Source organism: Nannobrachium achirus (assembly GCF_963921795.1).
Source record: "Nannobrachium achirus genome assembly, chromosome: 17".
NCBI lineage: Eukaryota > Metazoa > Chordata > Actinopteri > Myctophiformes > Myctophidae > Nannobrachium > Nannobrachium achirus.
Genome location: NC_137824.1, coordinates 19,419,856 through 19,434,036, shown reverse-complemented (window position 1 = coordinate 19,434,036; position 14,181 = coordinate 19,419,856). Strand labels below are relative to the sequence as shown.

The 14,181-nt window shown below is 42.5% G+C and overlaps 1 protein-coding gene across 1 annotated transcript in view; it reads right to left on the bottom strand.

Moving 5' to 3' along the window:
- Window positions 1-6,491: 6,491 nt before the first annotated feature.
- The window catches only part of LOC308302314 (uncharacterized protein), a gene marked incomplete at its 5' end in the record, with an annotated part of 9,519 nt that continues 1,829 nt past the window's right edge, over window positions 6,492-14,181 (bottom strand). The window contains 6 exons of the mRNA XM_080746570.1: window positions 6,492-7,057; window positions 7,657-7,782; window positions 10,840-11,043; window positions 11,702-11,806; window positions 13,408-13,551; window positions 14,091-14,181. The exon at window positions 14,091-14,181 is cut by the window's right edge and continues 99 nt beyond it. Of these exons, the coding sequence (XP_080602696.1) occupies window positions 6,821-7,057; window positions 7,657-7,782; window positions 10,840-11,043; window positions 11,702-11,806; window positions 13,408-13,551; window positions 14,091-14,181 (907 nt within the window). The 3' untranslated portion in view covers window positions 6,492-6,820. The remainder of the gene's footprint in view (window positions 7,058-7,656; window positions 7,783-10,839; window positions 11,044-11,701; window positions 11,807-13,407; window positions 13,552-14,090) is intronic.

Below are 14,181 nucleotides of genomic sequence, written 5' to 3'. Positions count from 1 at the left end.
CAACCTGTTCATAGATTCCATATAGTTTCATCATTTGACAGCACAATCAGTGTATTTTGGATTCATATCAATTTGTGTTTTCAGACATTTAAACTTGACCTTTCACTCTGTACATAGTCTGTTCTTTTTCCCCTCTAAACTAAATCCCGCTGCGAGGCATTGTGAGCTTGTAGATCTGCTATTTTTGGCTAAAGTTCTCAGGAAAAAAAAAGTTTCTATCACACAAAGATTTGCAGGACCCCCTGTAGTAACTCTGAGCTGAGGACCCCCTAGGGGTCCCGGACCCCCTGTTGAAGACCCCTGATCTACTCTGTTAGCCAGGAAACTAATTCTTCTGTCCTGGAAATCACACAATCTCCCAATGTTTAATATGTGGTTAAAGGAGTTGTGTTGAATTTGGAAAGAAGGATTTATTCTGTCAGGGAGCCCCTATTCCAGGTTTGGTCACCAGGGGTGTCGCACCAAATTCTGGGACCTGGGTAGCCCCAAGAAGCAACATTTGAGTTACAAATGTTGGCTTAAAAATTACATATATTCAAAGATGTGCACACATTTTCACGACAAAAAAAAAAAAAGCAGATCTACAAGCTCGCAGCGCGCAAGCTTGTATATCTGCTATTTTTGAAAAGCTAAAGTATAAAATAATTAAGGCCCCTCCACCTTGGGCCCTAGTAACTCAGTCCCACTTTTCACCCCTTGTGACGCCCCTGCTGGTCACAACATTATTGATCATCAGCTTGAAAAGTTAAAGTTGAGTGTTGTGCTGCCCTCTAGTGTAATTTGTCTATATCGGTTAGATTGTTTGTAACTTTCTATCTACAAGTCTCTACACATATTGGTACAGTATGTGTGCTGTGTTTCCCATTGCAGTGTTGCTATGCCAACTGAATTTCTATCCATCTTAACGTAGCCCGTGTCCTGACAAGTTTGCAGATAATGAACGACTTCAATAGAGGAACAAACATGATCATAACAATATCTTCTTCACTTCCTGGTGAAAGAAAAATGTGGGTCCCGGTGATAAACCAGGTGAGAAACACTTCCCTTGAATATATTAAAACTATCTTATTCATTACAAAATCCTTGACAGTAAAATCCTTGAGTGCGTACAAATGTATGGAATCTCAAGAGTTAAATGTACTGCCAATATTTTGATAGTCCCCCAAGCTATTTATAGTGTTTCAGTTCCAATTTTTACTTAATTCCGATTTCCATTTTGTATCCTGTATGAGTTCTCTCCCCAGATTGGATAAATTGGTACATTCATTGATAAATGTTTTTGTTTACTAAAGAGCTGGAGAGACAGGGAGACTCCCTTTACAGGACACCCACTCTCTAGCAATGACTACCATCAGAATACAGAGCTATTGATTACTGCACCGTTAAATTAATACTCTGGATTTGACAGTGATGATCATAAATGACTCAAACTTTTCATTTGTCAGTCAAACTTACATGGTGGTGTTGGGTTTCACTCCAGTCCGTTCCTGACTTTGTACTCATGTACGTCTGTGCTGTGCTGCTTGAAGAGCTATGGATTTGGAAAAAATGAATACATATAATAAATAATAATTCACATACTAAGTACAAAGTAGGCATTGAAATATACTTCAAGATCACCTCCAATGACACATGACATCACTATGTCCATTTTCTACTAACTGAATGTATTATCATTAGGATTAGGCCATTACCATTAGGTAATGGTCAATCGCTGAAATCAGTGGTCTGTTATTTCTGGATAACAGACCGGTCCGCTCTATAATAGAGCACCTGTTGCACTCAGGCTGCACTGTGTGAATTGTGTGCCGTATCCAACATGAGAGCCATGCAAACAAACACACAGTGTTATTTACAACTAAACTTTGCTCTCAAGAATGTTTAAAAAAATATTTGAAGCGAGAAATAGTATAGACGACACTTGACTTCCTTGTTTACCAAGCCGACCGTGTTGCACTGGGGGTCGCCCAGCGCAACACTTGTGGAATACTTTCACTATTGTAAGCAAGGAAATACTTTGTTTTGTTTTGTGAATCAGTGAATGTATTATTGTGATCAATCTGTGAGATTACCAGGCCCCAGAGGAAAGCAGATGTCCCAAAGGCCAGGCCCACTCGCAGCCAGTTGGGGCTGTGAATGTCTGGCTTGGAGGCTGTGAACGCAGACCTGGTCCCAACTGTAAAATGCAAAGAGAAGAGAAGCATGCATGAAGGAACCAAAAAATAGGTAGTATAACTGAAAACACTTATTCCAACGACTACTCTGGATTTTGGGTAAACCCCAGACAGTCGCTTGTTTAAACATTTAGATATATTTAGGCCCGGGCACCTAGGCTCCAATGTAGCCAGCCTGACAGCGCATTGTGGGTTCTTGGTTTTGTTGACACTAAGGTCTCAGAGGCACTTGCCCATCGGGCAAGTGCAGGTCAAATTCTACTTGCCCAAAGGCCATGCCCACTTGCACATAAGGTAAATCGTCCATAATAAAATAATAGGTACCTTTCAATTTAACACTTTTGTCTTTCTGTGTTTGATAAAAAGAAAAAAAAGAAGAGACAAATATCTACATATAGCTATGAATATGACTATGGGTTCACACTTATATTATATTCTTAAGTGTAGACAGTGCTCTTATGTTACATTCCACAGACCAAAAGAAGCACTCTGGCCACGTTCAGGTGTTTAGACATATCTCATGTTGTGATTATAGACGGTTGCGTCCCCTCTCAAATGAACATTTACCCGGTCGGGCAACCTGAAAGCAAACTCCACCTGCCAGAAAGTTTCCATTACCTGCCAGGGGCAGGTGGGCAACCTTTTAATGTCAACGCCTGTTCTGGTGACTGATATTGTTGTGTTTATGCAATTATGTTTTTCTTTCATGAAATACGCAAGACCAGCAATGTAATCAAAATAACATGTATTCCAGCTGAGGTACTTAAGGGGGTCTGTCTGTGACCTATGGGGCTGTTAAGTCTGACATCATTTTGTAGGCAGAGGAGAACTTTTGGGGCCAAAAGGCCCCAGCGCCCGTGAATCTTTTTACTATTTACTAATTTTTCTTCTCTTTGTTGTTGAAAGGAAAGTGGTAGAATTATACTTTAGTCATTATTTTTGTTTCGGATCTGTTGAAATAGCGAGGGACAGATATTGACAATAAATCTGCTTGGAGGTCTGACTACAAAATGATGTCAAGGCTTAAAAGCCCCAAACAGGGTCCTTGACATGGTTTGACAGTTGTAGATAAACGGAGACTGGTTTAAAACCACTGATATTACATTAATAATAGTAATTGTAGTAGTAATAGTAATAATAACTTGAGTATTTCCATTTTCCAATACTTTTACTCCACTACATCTCAGATCCAAATATTGTACTTTTACAAATTATTTGAAAACTTTGATTACTAGTAGCTACTTTGAATATTGATTATTATTACAAAACACACATCATGAACCACCTCAAAGCTCATGATGCGTTTGAAAACTTGAAAAATTATTAGTATTTTATACTTTTGGTTTTGATTGAGGTATTTATTAGATGCTTTGCATAGAAAAGGGTACAGTTTCATGACAGTACAGTTCAGGTCAACTAAAGATACTGTACAAGGTACATTTTGAAGTCAATACTTTTGTACTTTTATTCAAGTACATTGTCAAAAGAAGATTTCTACTAGTAGAGTATTATCTACATTGCAGTATTAAAAGGTTTGACAGCTGTGGTAGGTATTAGGTAAACAGAGTTAACAGACTGGTTTAAAACCGCTTATATTAAATTAGTAATATTATTATTATTACAAATAAACATGTGAAAATATATTTTCCTACCACTGATTCATTTATTATTACAAAGTAACCGGATCGTGAAAAAATAAGCCCTTCACATTCACAAACATAGGCTAATGATGATGCTAAGCTAAGCTAAGGTCAGAGGCAGCAGAACGTCAACATCAGCACATCAATACTATTAAAACACTCGAGAGCAGATATTTAACGTTGTTGAAAGAGTGGATTGAAAGTAGTAAATGTTACCTCTGCTCGTCCATACAGCTCTGGATAATAACAATGCGTTGAAAGACATTTTAACTGCAGTATGGTCTGCACGCTATCTGTGGAGCTGGGATCGATTAGTCACCCTACCTCTGGCTCAGGTCAGTGGCAGCCAGGCCTGCTTGAAGATTGTCGATCACGACATGTATTTATTTATTTATTTATTTTCAGCCCTGAGTCAGTGAGTGATGGTGGTGATTTATTTATTATGTTGTTTTTTTTTTTTTTTTTTTTATTATTATTATTATTAGTATTTTATGTATTCACCCACAACATTGTATAAGTATAGCTTTTGGAATCAAATGGCCAATGAAAACCCCTGTGGGGTCCGGGGACCCCCAGGGGTCCTTGAGGGAGTTCCAGGGGGTCCCCAGCTAAATGATAGTTAGGAACCAAATGGACCCTTATGGGTATGTAATTCATAGAGTGTACATATCTTGAGTTAAATTAACATTGATTTTACAATGTAGATTGGGGTCTCAGAGATAGAAATGCCATTAAATGGGGGTCCGTAGCCCAATGCATGTCAATTTGGGGGTCCTTGACATTAAAAGGTTTGAGAACCACTGGGCTATTGAATACTATTGAATACTACTTTAGTTACATATAGTTACATGTAGTTACTTGTAGAAATTATTACAAAACACCACTTCAGCTCTGTATACATTTCGGCCTTTTGAAAATAGCCAATCTCACAATGTGTCACATCGCGAAGCATATTGTGAGCTTGTAGATCTGCTATTTTCAAAAGATTGAAATGGGACATTCTGAATAATGGGTACTTTGGTACATCATTTTTTGATGCAAATACTTTTGTACTTTTACACAAGTACATTTTGAATTCCGGAGTATTTCTACATTGCAGTATTGATACTTAAGTAAAAAATCCCACCACTGGTGTGACAACGTAGTCACAAAGGCAGAGGTCACTTATTTAGGTTGTATGTTGGATAGCAAACTCACAGGTGTGAAAACTGCATTGGAGGTGACCTCGAAGGTCAACCACAAACCTTGGATTCTTGGACAGGATAATGTGCAATGAGGGCCGTGGCCGGTTCTATCATTCAGTGTCACTCTGTCTATGCTTGTACTTCATGGTACAATGGCACAGTATCTCCAAGTCACTGAAGATAAAGTCGCAGACCTCCAAAAATAAGACGTAGTGTAAACCCCCGGCCCCATCTGCCTGGCTAAGGGTGGAGGAGAGGGTATCTCAGCTCTCACGTGTCTGGTGCTCAGGATCCTGGATGCTTCTGTTCCCAAATACCTGTTTAATTACCTGCCCAGAGTGAGCGATGCTCACAGCTCAACCAGGGGAAGTTCATAATCAAATCAAATCAAATCAACCTTTATTTATAGCACATTTACAACAGCAATGCTGACCAAAGTGCTGAACAACAATAAAAACAAAACAATATAAGGCATCAAAAACAAGCATCAACAAAATAAATGCATTAAAACAGAGCAAGAGATATAAGCAGAGCAGAGCTATGTACAATTAAAAGCAATAGAGAACAAATGCGTTTTGAGTAAAGACTTAAAAACCCCTATCGACTGGGCCGATCTAATGGAGAGGGGTAACAAGTTCCATAGCATGGGACCTGCAGCTGCAAAGGCACGGTCAGGGGTGCCTTTGCACCTTGTATGCTCCTTGTATTAGTTGAAAGGGTCTCTAGCAGCATGCCAGCATTTAGTCCACAGACATTAGGGCCCTGGTAGGGACATAGGGGTGAATTAGGTCTGAGAGGTAAGAGGGTGACAGGCCGTGAAGGGATTTAAAAACAAATAAAAGAACCTTAAAATCAATTCTATATTTAACAGGGAGCCAGTGGAGTGCATGGCCAGGACTGGGGTAATGTGGTCGTTCTTTTTAGTGCATGTAAGGAGGCAGGCCGCTGCGTTCTGGACCAACTGCAAGCGTTTAAGTGAAGCCTGATCAATACCGGCGGTGTATAATGAGTTGCAGTAGTCTAATCTTGTGAGCATGTAGATCTGCTATTTTCACAATGGAAGAGATGGAGTCAAACTAACGTAATGCCAACTCCTAAAATTCCAAGTGCTTTATCAGTGGGTGGGGGGTCCTCAATTCAAATATGATTGTTTTGGGGGTCACGGCCTGAAAAGTTTGAGAACCATTGCTCTATAGCAGTGTTTCTCAACCTTTTTTCTGCATGGGCACACTTTTCATGTCCCAAGAATCCATGGGCACACCAACATACTACGGGGGTGTAAATATCGTCACTTGTATCTCCAAGTTTCAAATTCGTAAGTTTCTTCGCAAAGTAAAGCCCTGCTTCATCATACAAGGCTGTCGCACAACAGTAGTGAAAACAGCAGATCTACAAGCACACAACGCCTCGCACCGTGAGGCATTGTGTGCTTGTAGATCGGCTGTTTTCACTAGTTTAAATCATTTTTAAAATGATAAATACAATACTGGCTTTCAAGCAGTTTCAAGGGGCACACTTGACCCTTCTCAGGGGCACACCAAAGGTCCCCAGGCACAGTGGTTGAGAAACACTGCTCTATAACCCATGATTCGTGTTTAGCCCCCGGGAGCACGCACATAATTTGGCGCCTATGCCTCCACCTTTGTCCAAGGTCCCACAAGGGGGACTGCCCATCAACAAGCACCTTGCACGCATCTGCTTTTATTGAAACAATAACAATGTCCTCACAAATATACTGATGTACATATCTTCTGCTCATTATACTATGTGTATGTACTATGACAACTATGTAGGTAGATATCTGATTTAAAACTCAGGGGAACTATTCGTTGTGCTTTGGACAGCATGGGTGGTGCTGTTTTCTCTGTAGCTGTGGAGGTGTTGTATCTTGTCCATTTTGTGCTCTTTTGCTGCCACCCGGTGGCTGCTGGTCGTTATTGCAGCGGTGGATGAGCACAGGGTGCTCCTTGGAGGATGGAGGAGTTCTCTTCAGCAGCAAGCGCTGGAGGATCTGTTTGTCAGAGCGCTCCCGTCTGAAGTCATCTTCATACACCTTCAGCTGCAAGGAGGAGCACAATGCAATTAAGTACATTCACTTGCGTAATTTTGTTACTTAACAATTCTCTGCCAAAAACGTATTACCACGTCTTTTTTTTTCTCCTTTTTTTCGTCCTTTTTTCAAACGTGTAAAAAAATCTAATCACAGTTGCACTGGAAGCAGGATGTGACGTCATCGGAAATCCGGATCTCAAATTGTTTCCCGATTTATTTTTTCACAGAAACCCCTTTTTCTCTGCTTCCTGACTTTCGCTCCGTGTTTGTCAAAACAGTGCAATTTCAATCGGCCATAACTAGTGAACGCCTGGCCCAAACGACTTGTTTTTTCCCCCCACGGAAGCACAAAGACCCTGTCCGTTGTAAAATATTCTGTGATACTTGAAAAGGTCAGGAAAAACTAAAAATACATGTCAGTGAGGTCAATTTTGGTTAAATATTCCTGGCAGTGAATGAGATAAACATACAGTAGGCCTACTTAACAACTTAAACCCTATTTTATATACTTAATCTATTCGCATATAACACGTTGGGGCCTCAACGCGTCGCGAGCTTGTAGATTGGCTATTCAAAAGTCGATTTGGTGACTTTCTGTGCTCCCACCTGTTCCTGCAGTAGCGCCACCTGTTGGCGCATCTCCTCCCTCCTCTTCTTGAGCCGGCGGTTCTCCTGCAGGGTGTGTTTGTGGTCCGCATGCTCCGTCTGGTAGTCTGCCTCGTACACCTGGGTCTGTGCATGCACACACACACACGCACGCATGCACGCACGCACGCACACACACACACACACACACACAATGTCATAGTGATGCAATACCTACTGTACCCTACTTTATCATACATTTTAAATTAACCATAATAAAACACATCATGACAATTGAAAGAAGACATTAAACTAGCAACTGAAAGTGTTTATGACAATGTTAACTACGGTAAGGTAAATATCCTTTCTGTGTGGAGTTAGCATGTTCTCCCCATGTCCCCTAAGGTAACACCCCTCCCTGTCACTTCTCATGCATCGAGGGAAGCGTGAGCTCAGTTGATTATTTTGGGGGGTCGTGACTGAAAAGCTTGGGAACCCTTTGTTCTCTAGGCCATCAATGACTAATACAGTGTTTTTAGTAGCCTCATTTCCAGCAGCGAGTGCTTGCCATCTGGTCATAATAATATCCACACTCATCCACTGAGCTCTGTTCTGATCATGAGGATGTGTATGTTTATAATTTGCTGAAATACAACCAACCACTTGGTGGCGCACCATCACCATCTAATCATCATCTTGACAGAAGCCAGCCAGCCAGCCAGCCACCATGAGCAAGCACAATATCATCGCTGTCGGGTCGGGTGGAAATGTCCAAAACCGCACTTCAGGATTTGACTATGTGTAACTCAGATCTGTTTTTCTTTTTGTAAATATAACCAAATATCAATAAACACATCCATGTTCAACCCATCTTCATGAGCACCAATGCTCATTATACGATGGCAGATTTCTCTTTACTCTCTGTCTCATTGATGGGTATGTGGACAGTTCAGAAACCTGCCTAGCAGTGACATCATCAACAGGGATTCCAAGCTATGGGAAACTGAATGGACAGAAATGGTCCCATCTTAAAAGGATCCCTGGCAAAAGGCCAAATTAATAAAACATTAAAAATATACATTGTTTTTATTAGCACATGCATTAGGGGACCATAGGGCTGTACCACACATGGACAAATTAAATCATCAACCTGACTGGAGTTATAGGGCAAGTATAATGTATTTAATCCCTGCATGGCTAATAAGACATCTATGCTTTATTAATAATTAAGGCATATACAGCCAGGGCTTAGTAGCCAGGGATCCTTTTAAAATGAGCATTAAGCACCATTCACACATGGGCACGACAACTGTAACTTACTATAACGATAATATAGTGTGCAAATGATGAGCAATGATGTATGATAAACTGTGGAACCAAACGTGTTGCGCGTTCCAGCTGTGTCAGAGCCCAGTGTCCAGTGCCCTCACAGAGAGTGCCGAAACACACAACTCTGATTATTAGTAAGGAGGTGAGACCCAGAGCCATGGAAGAAGAGAATCACGGCGCGCTTTGATCTCGCTGCTTTTTCGATCTCAATGAGATATTTAGTTCCAAACATTGGAACTATCTCATTGAGACCGAATGAGCATTTCCACATTCCCTTTTAACTTGCTCTGAAGAAGGCTTTGTGCTGAAACGCGTTAGAGTTCAGATTAAAATGGAACAGTGCATCTGAGCCTGTCTTGAATCTTCATTTTGGTGTGCCGCTTATTCCACTCCTTTGGATCCTTGAGTTCATTTCCACATTCCATTCTTACAATGGAAGTCAACGCTAGTCTCATACTACAGTGGTTCTCAACCTTTTCAGGCCGCGACCCCCAAAATAATCATATTTTATCTGGGGATCCCCCCCACCCTGACGAGCACTAAGAGTTGGGGCATTACATTTTGTATAACACAGTTCTATTGTGAAAATAGCCGATCTACATGCTCACAACGCCTCGCAACACGAGACGTTGTGAGCATGTAGATCGGCTATTTTCACAATTTCTGCATCTAATATTTGACAATTTGGTCAATGTTTAATTGGCCAATTTGGAGAGAATGGATACCCCCCTGATAACCACTGTCATATTAGACCACACTGGTTGTACCCTGGCTACCTGACAGTTAGACTTCCAGCTAGCGTTAACGTCGTTATAGTCTCCTCATCTCCGTTAATGACGTTCTGAGGGTGAGTTGACAGACTGCATCCCATATGTTCAGATGGATTTTAAATGGCTGTCAATGTTTCTGTCAGCGCTGCCATCCATTTGAGTTAATGTTTTTTAAAACCACACATTTATAGTTATCGTCATAGTTATAGAGCTTGGTGTGAATGGCCCTTTAGAGTGGACCAGCTACAGCAGTGGTTTTCGACCTTTTTTTTATAACAAGGTCCATTATTTATTGGGCATTTGACACCACTTGATGAGATTTAGCCTCTCAGACCCAAAACCTGGAGTGTTTTGTTGTCGTTGGATTGGACTTTGTCCACAATTCCACGCTGTAATGATGTGGTACCATAGAAGAGATAACAGGCAAAAGTGGATCAAATTAACAATGATTCTACATTCTCTAATTGTGTCTTCTTCTAAGTAATGCAGATGTTATTTGTGAGCGTAAGATTCTCAAGATTTAAAGATCTATAAGGGTCCTTTTGGTTCTCTCCATCATTAAGGCCCCGTTTACACTGCGTTTTTTCAACGAGAATTCCGCAAAATGAAAAGTCAGATATGCCTTCCGTTCAGACGACAACGGCATTTTCGGGGGTTAAAAACGGAACAAAGTGAGACCGGAATTTTGCGTGGAAAAGCTGACTCCCCTCTCCCCTCGCGTCACCGTGTGAACAACAGAAACGCAACAACACATGTGATGTCATGGCTCACATATAGCCTACTGCAGCCACGTTACCATGGTGAATGGTAAACAAGGAAGTAGAATCGTCTATCCGTGCGTCACCGCCACCTAGCGAAATTATATGGACACTACATCATTTCAAACCCTGATGTGGCTTCATATGAACGCTGGATAAAAAGCAAAACACAACGCCGATGTCCCGGGACCTCGCCGTTTTCTCTACAGAGCGTTGCCGTCTAAACGGGGCCTAAGCTGGGGACCACCTGGAATCCCTTCTAAGACCACTGGCTGAAAAGCAAAGATTTACAATATATGAAGATAAGGTTGGAGAACGGGCGCTCCTTTAAAGGAGATGTTAATCACCTGACATTTAAGAGCTTCCAGTTGCTCTTTTAGGTCCTCAAGCTCTCGTTGGCCGCCTGAGTGCATCGCCGGCTCTCCACCACCCGGGGCGCTGCTGCGCCGGTTCCGGAGCGGAGGGCTTGAGGTTTGCTGCCCGGGGCCAGAGGCAGGCACCATGGGGCCACCTGGCGGACCGGAGGATGGATGCAGCTCTGGGGCACCGGCCTGCAGGAACAAACAATGCTTAGGGTTGCTGTCGGGTTGGAAAATCCTTAATTATAGTGAAAGTAGCGGATCTACAAGGTCACAACACAATGCGATGGGACTGTTTGAGTTGCATCGGCTATTTTCACTACACTCTAGTATGATAAAGTAGGGCCTCAAAGTAGCTTTACTAATGGGAGGTCGGCCGCATGGCATATATCAGACATAACCAATGATGCAGCTATGCCCATATATGGATATACAAAACAGAACATTAATCGACCAAACACAAATGTCCAAACCTTTTGTATTTATCAGCAGCAGCAGCACAGCAGCACGGCAGAAAAGCGAGCTGATGGCAGCAGTAAGCAGGGAGGTTTAAATAGCCCGCCCAATCAGATGAAGTGTGCATGTGACCGATCACCTGATCAGTAGTTGGAGTCGGCACTGCTCTGAGTTGTCTGCCTTGAGCTGTACGCAGGTTTCACATTTGAGTGAAAACAGGAAGGGGCCTAGTATAACACCCTGGGGGACTCCGGTCCACTAAGTATAGTGGTATTGGGTTTAGTGGTTAACCGTCTGACTGACTCGACTCAGTGGCTGATTGGCTGACAGACAGACAGACAGACACATGCAGAGTGTGATTGACTGACGTGAAGCAGGAGGTCACCGCGCTCACCTGGTCACTGTGGAACCTTCTCTCCAGAACTCTGACGTACTCCTGCAAGTCCTGGTTCCTCTTCAGCTCCTCCATCAGAGACTGCTCATAGTAATCCTTGGCACACTGTAATCCCACATACAGTGGCATCAGTGTATAATCCTTTAATCATGCATTCGGTTACATCACTGTATAACTCTGTATTCCCACATGCAGCGTCATCAATGTATAATCCTGTAACCTCACATGCAGTTACATCAGACCAGTGTATAACTCTATAATCTCACATGCAGTGACATCAGTTCATAGCCCTGTAATCCCACATGCAGTTGCATTTGTATAGACTGCTCATAGTGATCCTTTGCACACTGTGCAGTTATAGGAAATACCATCAGTGTATATTACAGTTATAGTACATTAAGAAATACTGCAGTACAGGCGCGGATTTACGCGGTGGCTTTTGGTGCTTAAGCACCACTATTTTCTGGACTAGCACCAGTAGTTTTCGGGGCTAGCAAAATCGGGAGAGAGACGGTCAGACGGAGAATACCCAAGTGCAGTACTACTCCTAAACAACGGCAGTTCTCTCTCTCTCTCTGCTTCTCAATGTCTCTCTCTCTCTCTCTCTCTCTCTCTCTCTCTCTCTCTCTCTCTCTCTCTCTCTCTCTCTCTCACCCTCATCACTCTCTCTCCCATGCACGTTTGGTTGCACAAAAACACACAGGTTAAGCTACGCTTTTTCCTGTTAATAATAACCTGCGTGAAATAAGCTGCAATGGGAGGTAAGCGGGAGACACTTTATTGTGAAAGTAAGACAGGAAACGATAGTTGTTGCTGGGTTGGCCCTAGTTGTCGGTTTGTTATGTTAAGCTGCATTGGTTTGGAATAGCCTACGAGCGCGCAGTTTAAGTTATACATGATGAATGAATGGACAGCCAAAACAATTTGTATTATCAGAACAGTTTAGCCTACACATTAATTTGTGAACGGGGGCGCTGGGGGGAGAGAGAAGACAGCAGTCCATTTCAGCGTCATCTTGCAATGCGCACTGTTAACCCATGGCCCATGGGAATTATGGAAGGCACGCAGGACAACTAACAACCCATATAAAAGAAACATTATACACTCAATTGAAGTTCTTTATGAGGAGATGTTATGGAAACTGTACAAGATCACCACCAAAGCCTTTACAACTTTCCCAAAGTTGCATATAAGAGAGAGGGGCTTTTCATCAATCTTTTTCCAAAAACTGGGACAAATGGATAAACAGGATAAAATATGCTGCTCTGCTGTTGATTGTTGTCAACTGGTTTTCGAATCTAATTCTTCTGGATGGTGAGTACACTTAACTGCTGCTGCAGCTTGCCTATGCCTAACTCTTTTCTTGATGTCAAAAGTTGTCCGCTGAGACAAATGTTACTTAAATCATCAGTTATGTTGCTTAACCTAAGCCTTAGGTTAAGCAAAATAACCCCTTATGACCCCTTAGGCCCTAAGGGGTTTGTGGGGACTGGGAGACTGCTGGTGAATAGGGCAAAATGACTGCAAAACTTAAAAAATAAATTAATAAAACTGCGGTCGCGCGCTCGCAAATTTCGATTTGGATCGAACCCCTTACGGACACTCTAACCACAAGCAACTGAGCTTGTGGTTAGAGCACAAGTAAGATCATCATCATAACGTATCAGTATTTAGTCTTTGTTATGTGTATTTGCGTGTGTGAGTACCTGTGTGTGTTCGAGTCGTAGCAGCAGTCTGTTGTTGAGGTCTTTGAGGACAGAGTTCTCGTGCTCTAAGGACTCCACTCGGTGCTGCAGGCCCAGTGTGGCGTTACGATACACCTGGTCCCAGTCCTCGTTCAGCTTCATCAGCTGTACACACCATTATAATCATCATCATCATCACCACCATAATTGTTTACAATAATTGATCCTCTACCTGTGGGACCGCTAGGGTGTTGCAAGTGGGCCCAAATCATTGCCAAAACACCAAGATTTTAATGATAATCATTTAAAAAAATGTTATCCCAGATTTTGTAACATTTTTCTCCTGGTGTCAATTATCTAATGTAATCCTTGGCGCTACTCTCCCTCTGTCAACCTGGGGAGAGCAACGGACTGACCTCATGCTTCCTTCAATGCATTAGGAGTCCAAGCCGCTTCTGTTCACCTGACAGGGGGGACTTTCCCCGGTTGGACGTACAGTAGCGTGTGGAAGGAACACGTTATTCCAACCAGTTCCTTTCCTCTCCATCAGGCGCCCCGGGCTGGCCACACAGAAAGGCCCTTTTGCCAACCAATCACCTAGGTTATTATGGGCACTGTTAACGCAGAGGAGAGAAAGCGCAGCGGGCAGTATAATGTCCACGCTTCCTACTGATCTCAGTGGTCATCACACAGGGTTCTGGTACCTCCTTATTGACCCGGCGGAGCTCCGTGTTCTTGTTGAGCAGCAGAACCTTCTCCTGGTCGGCGGAGGTGATGGACATGCTCTCTGTGATG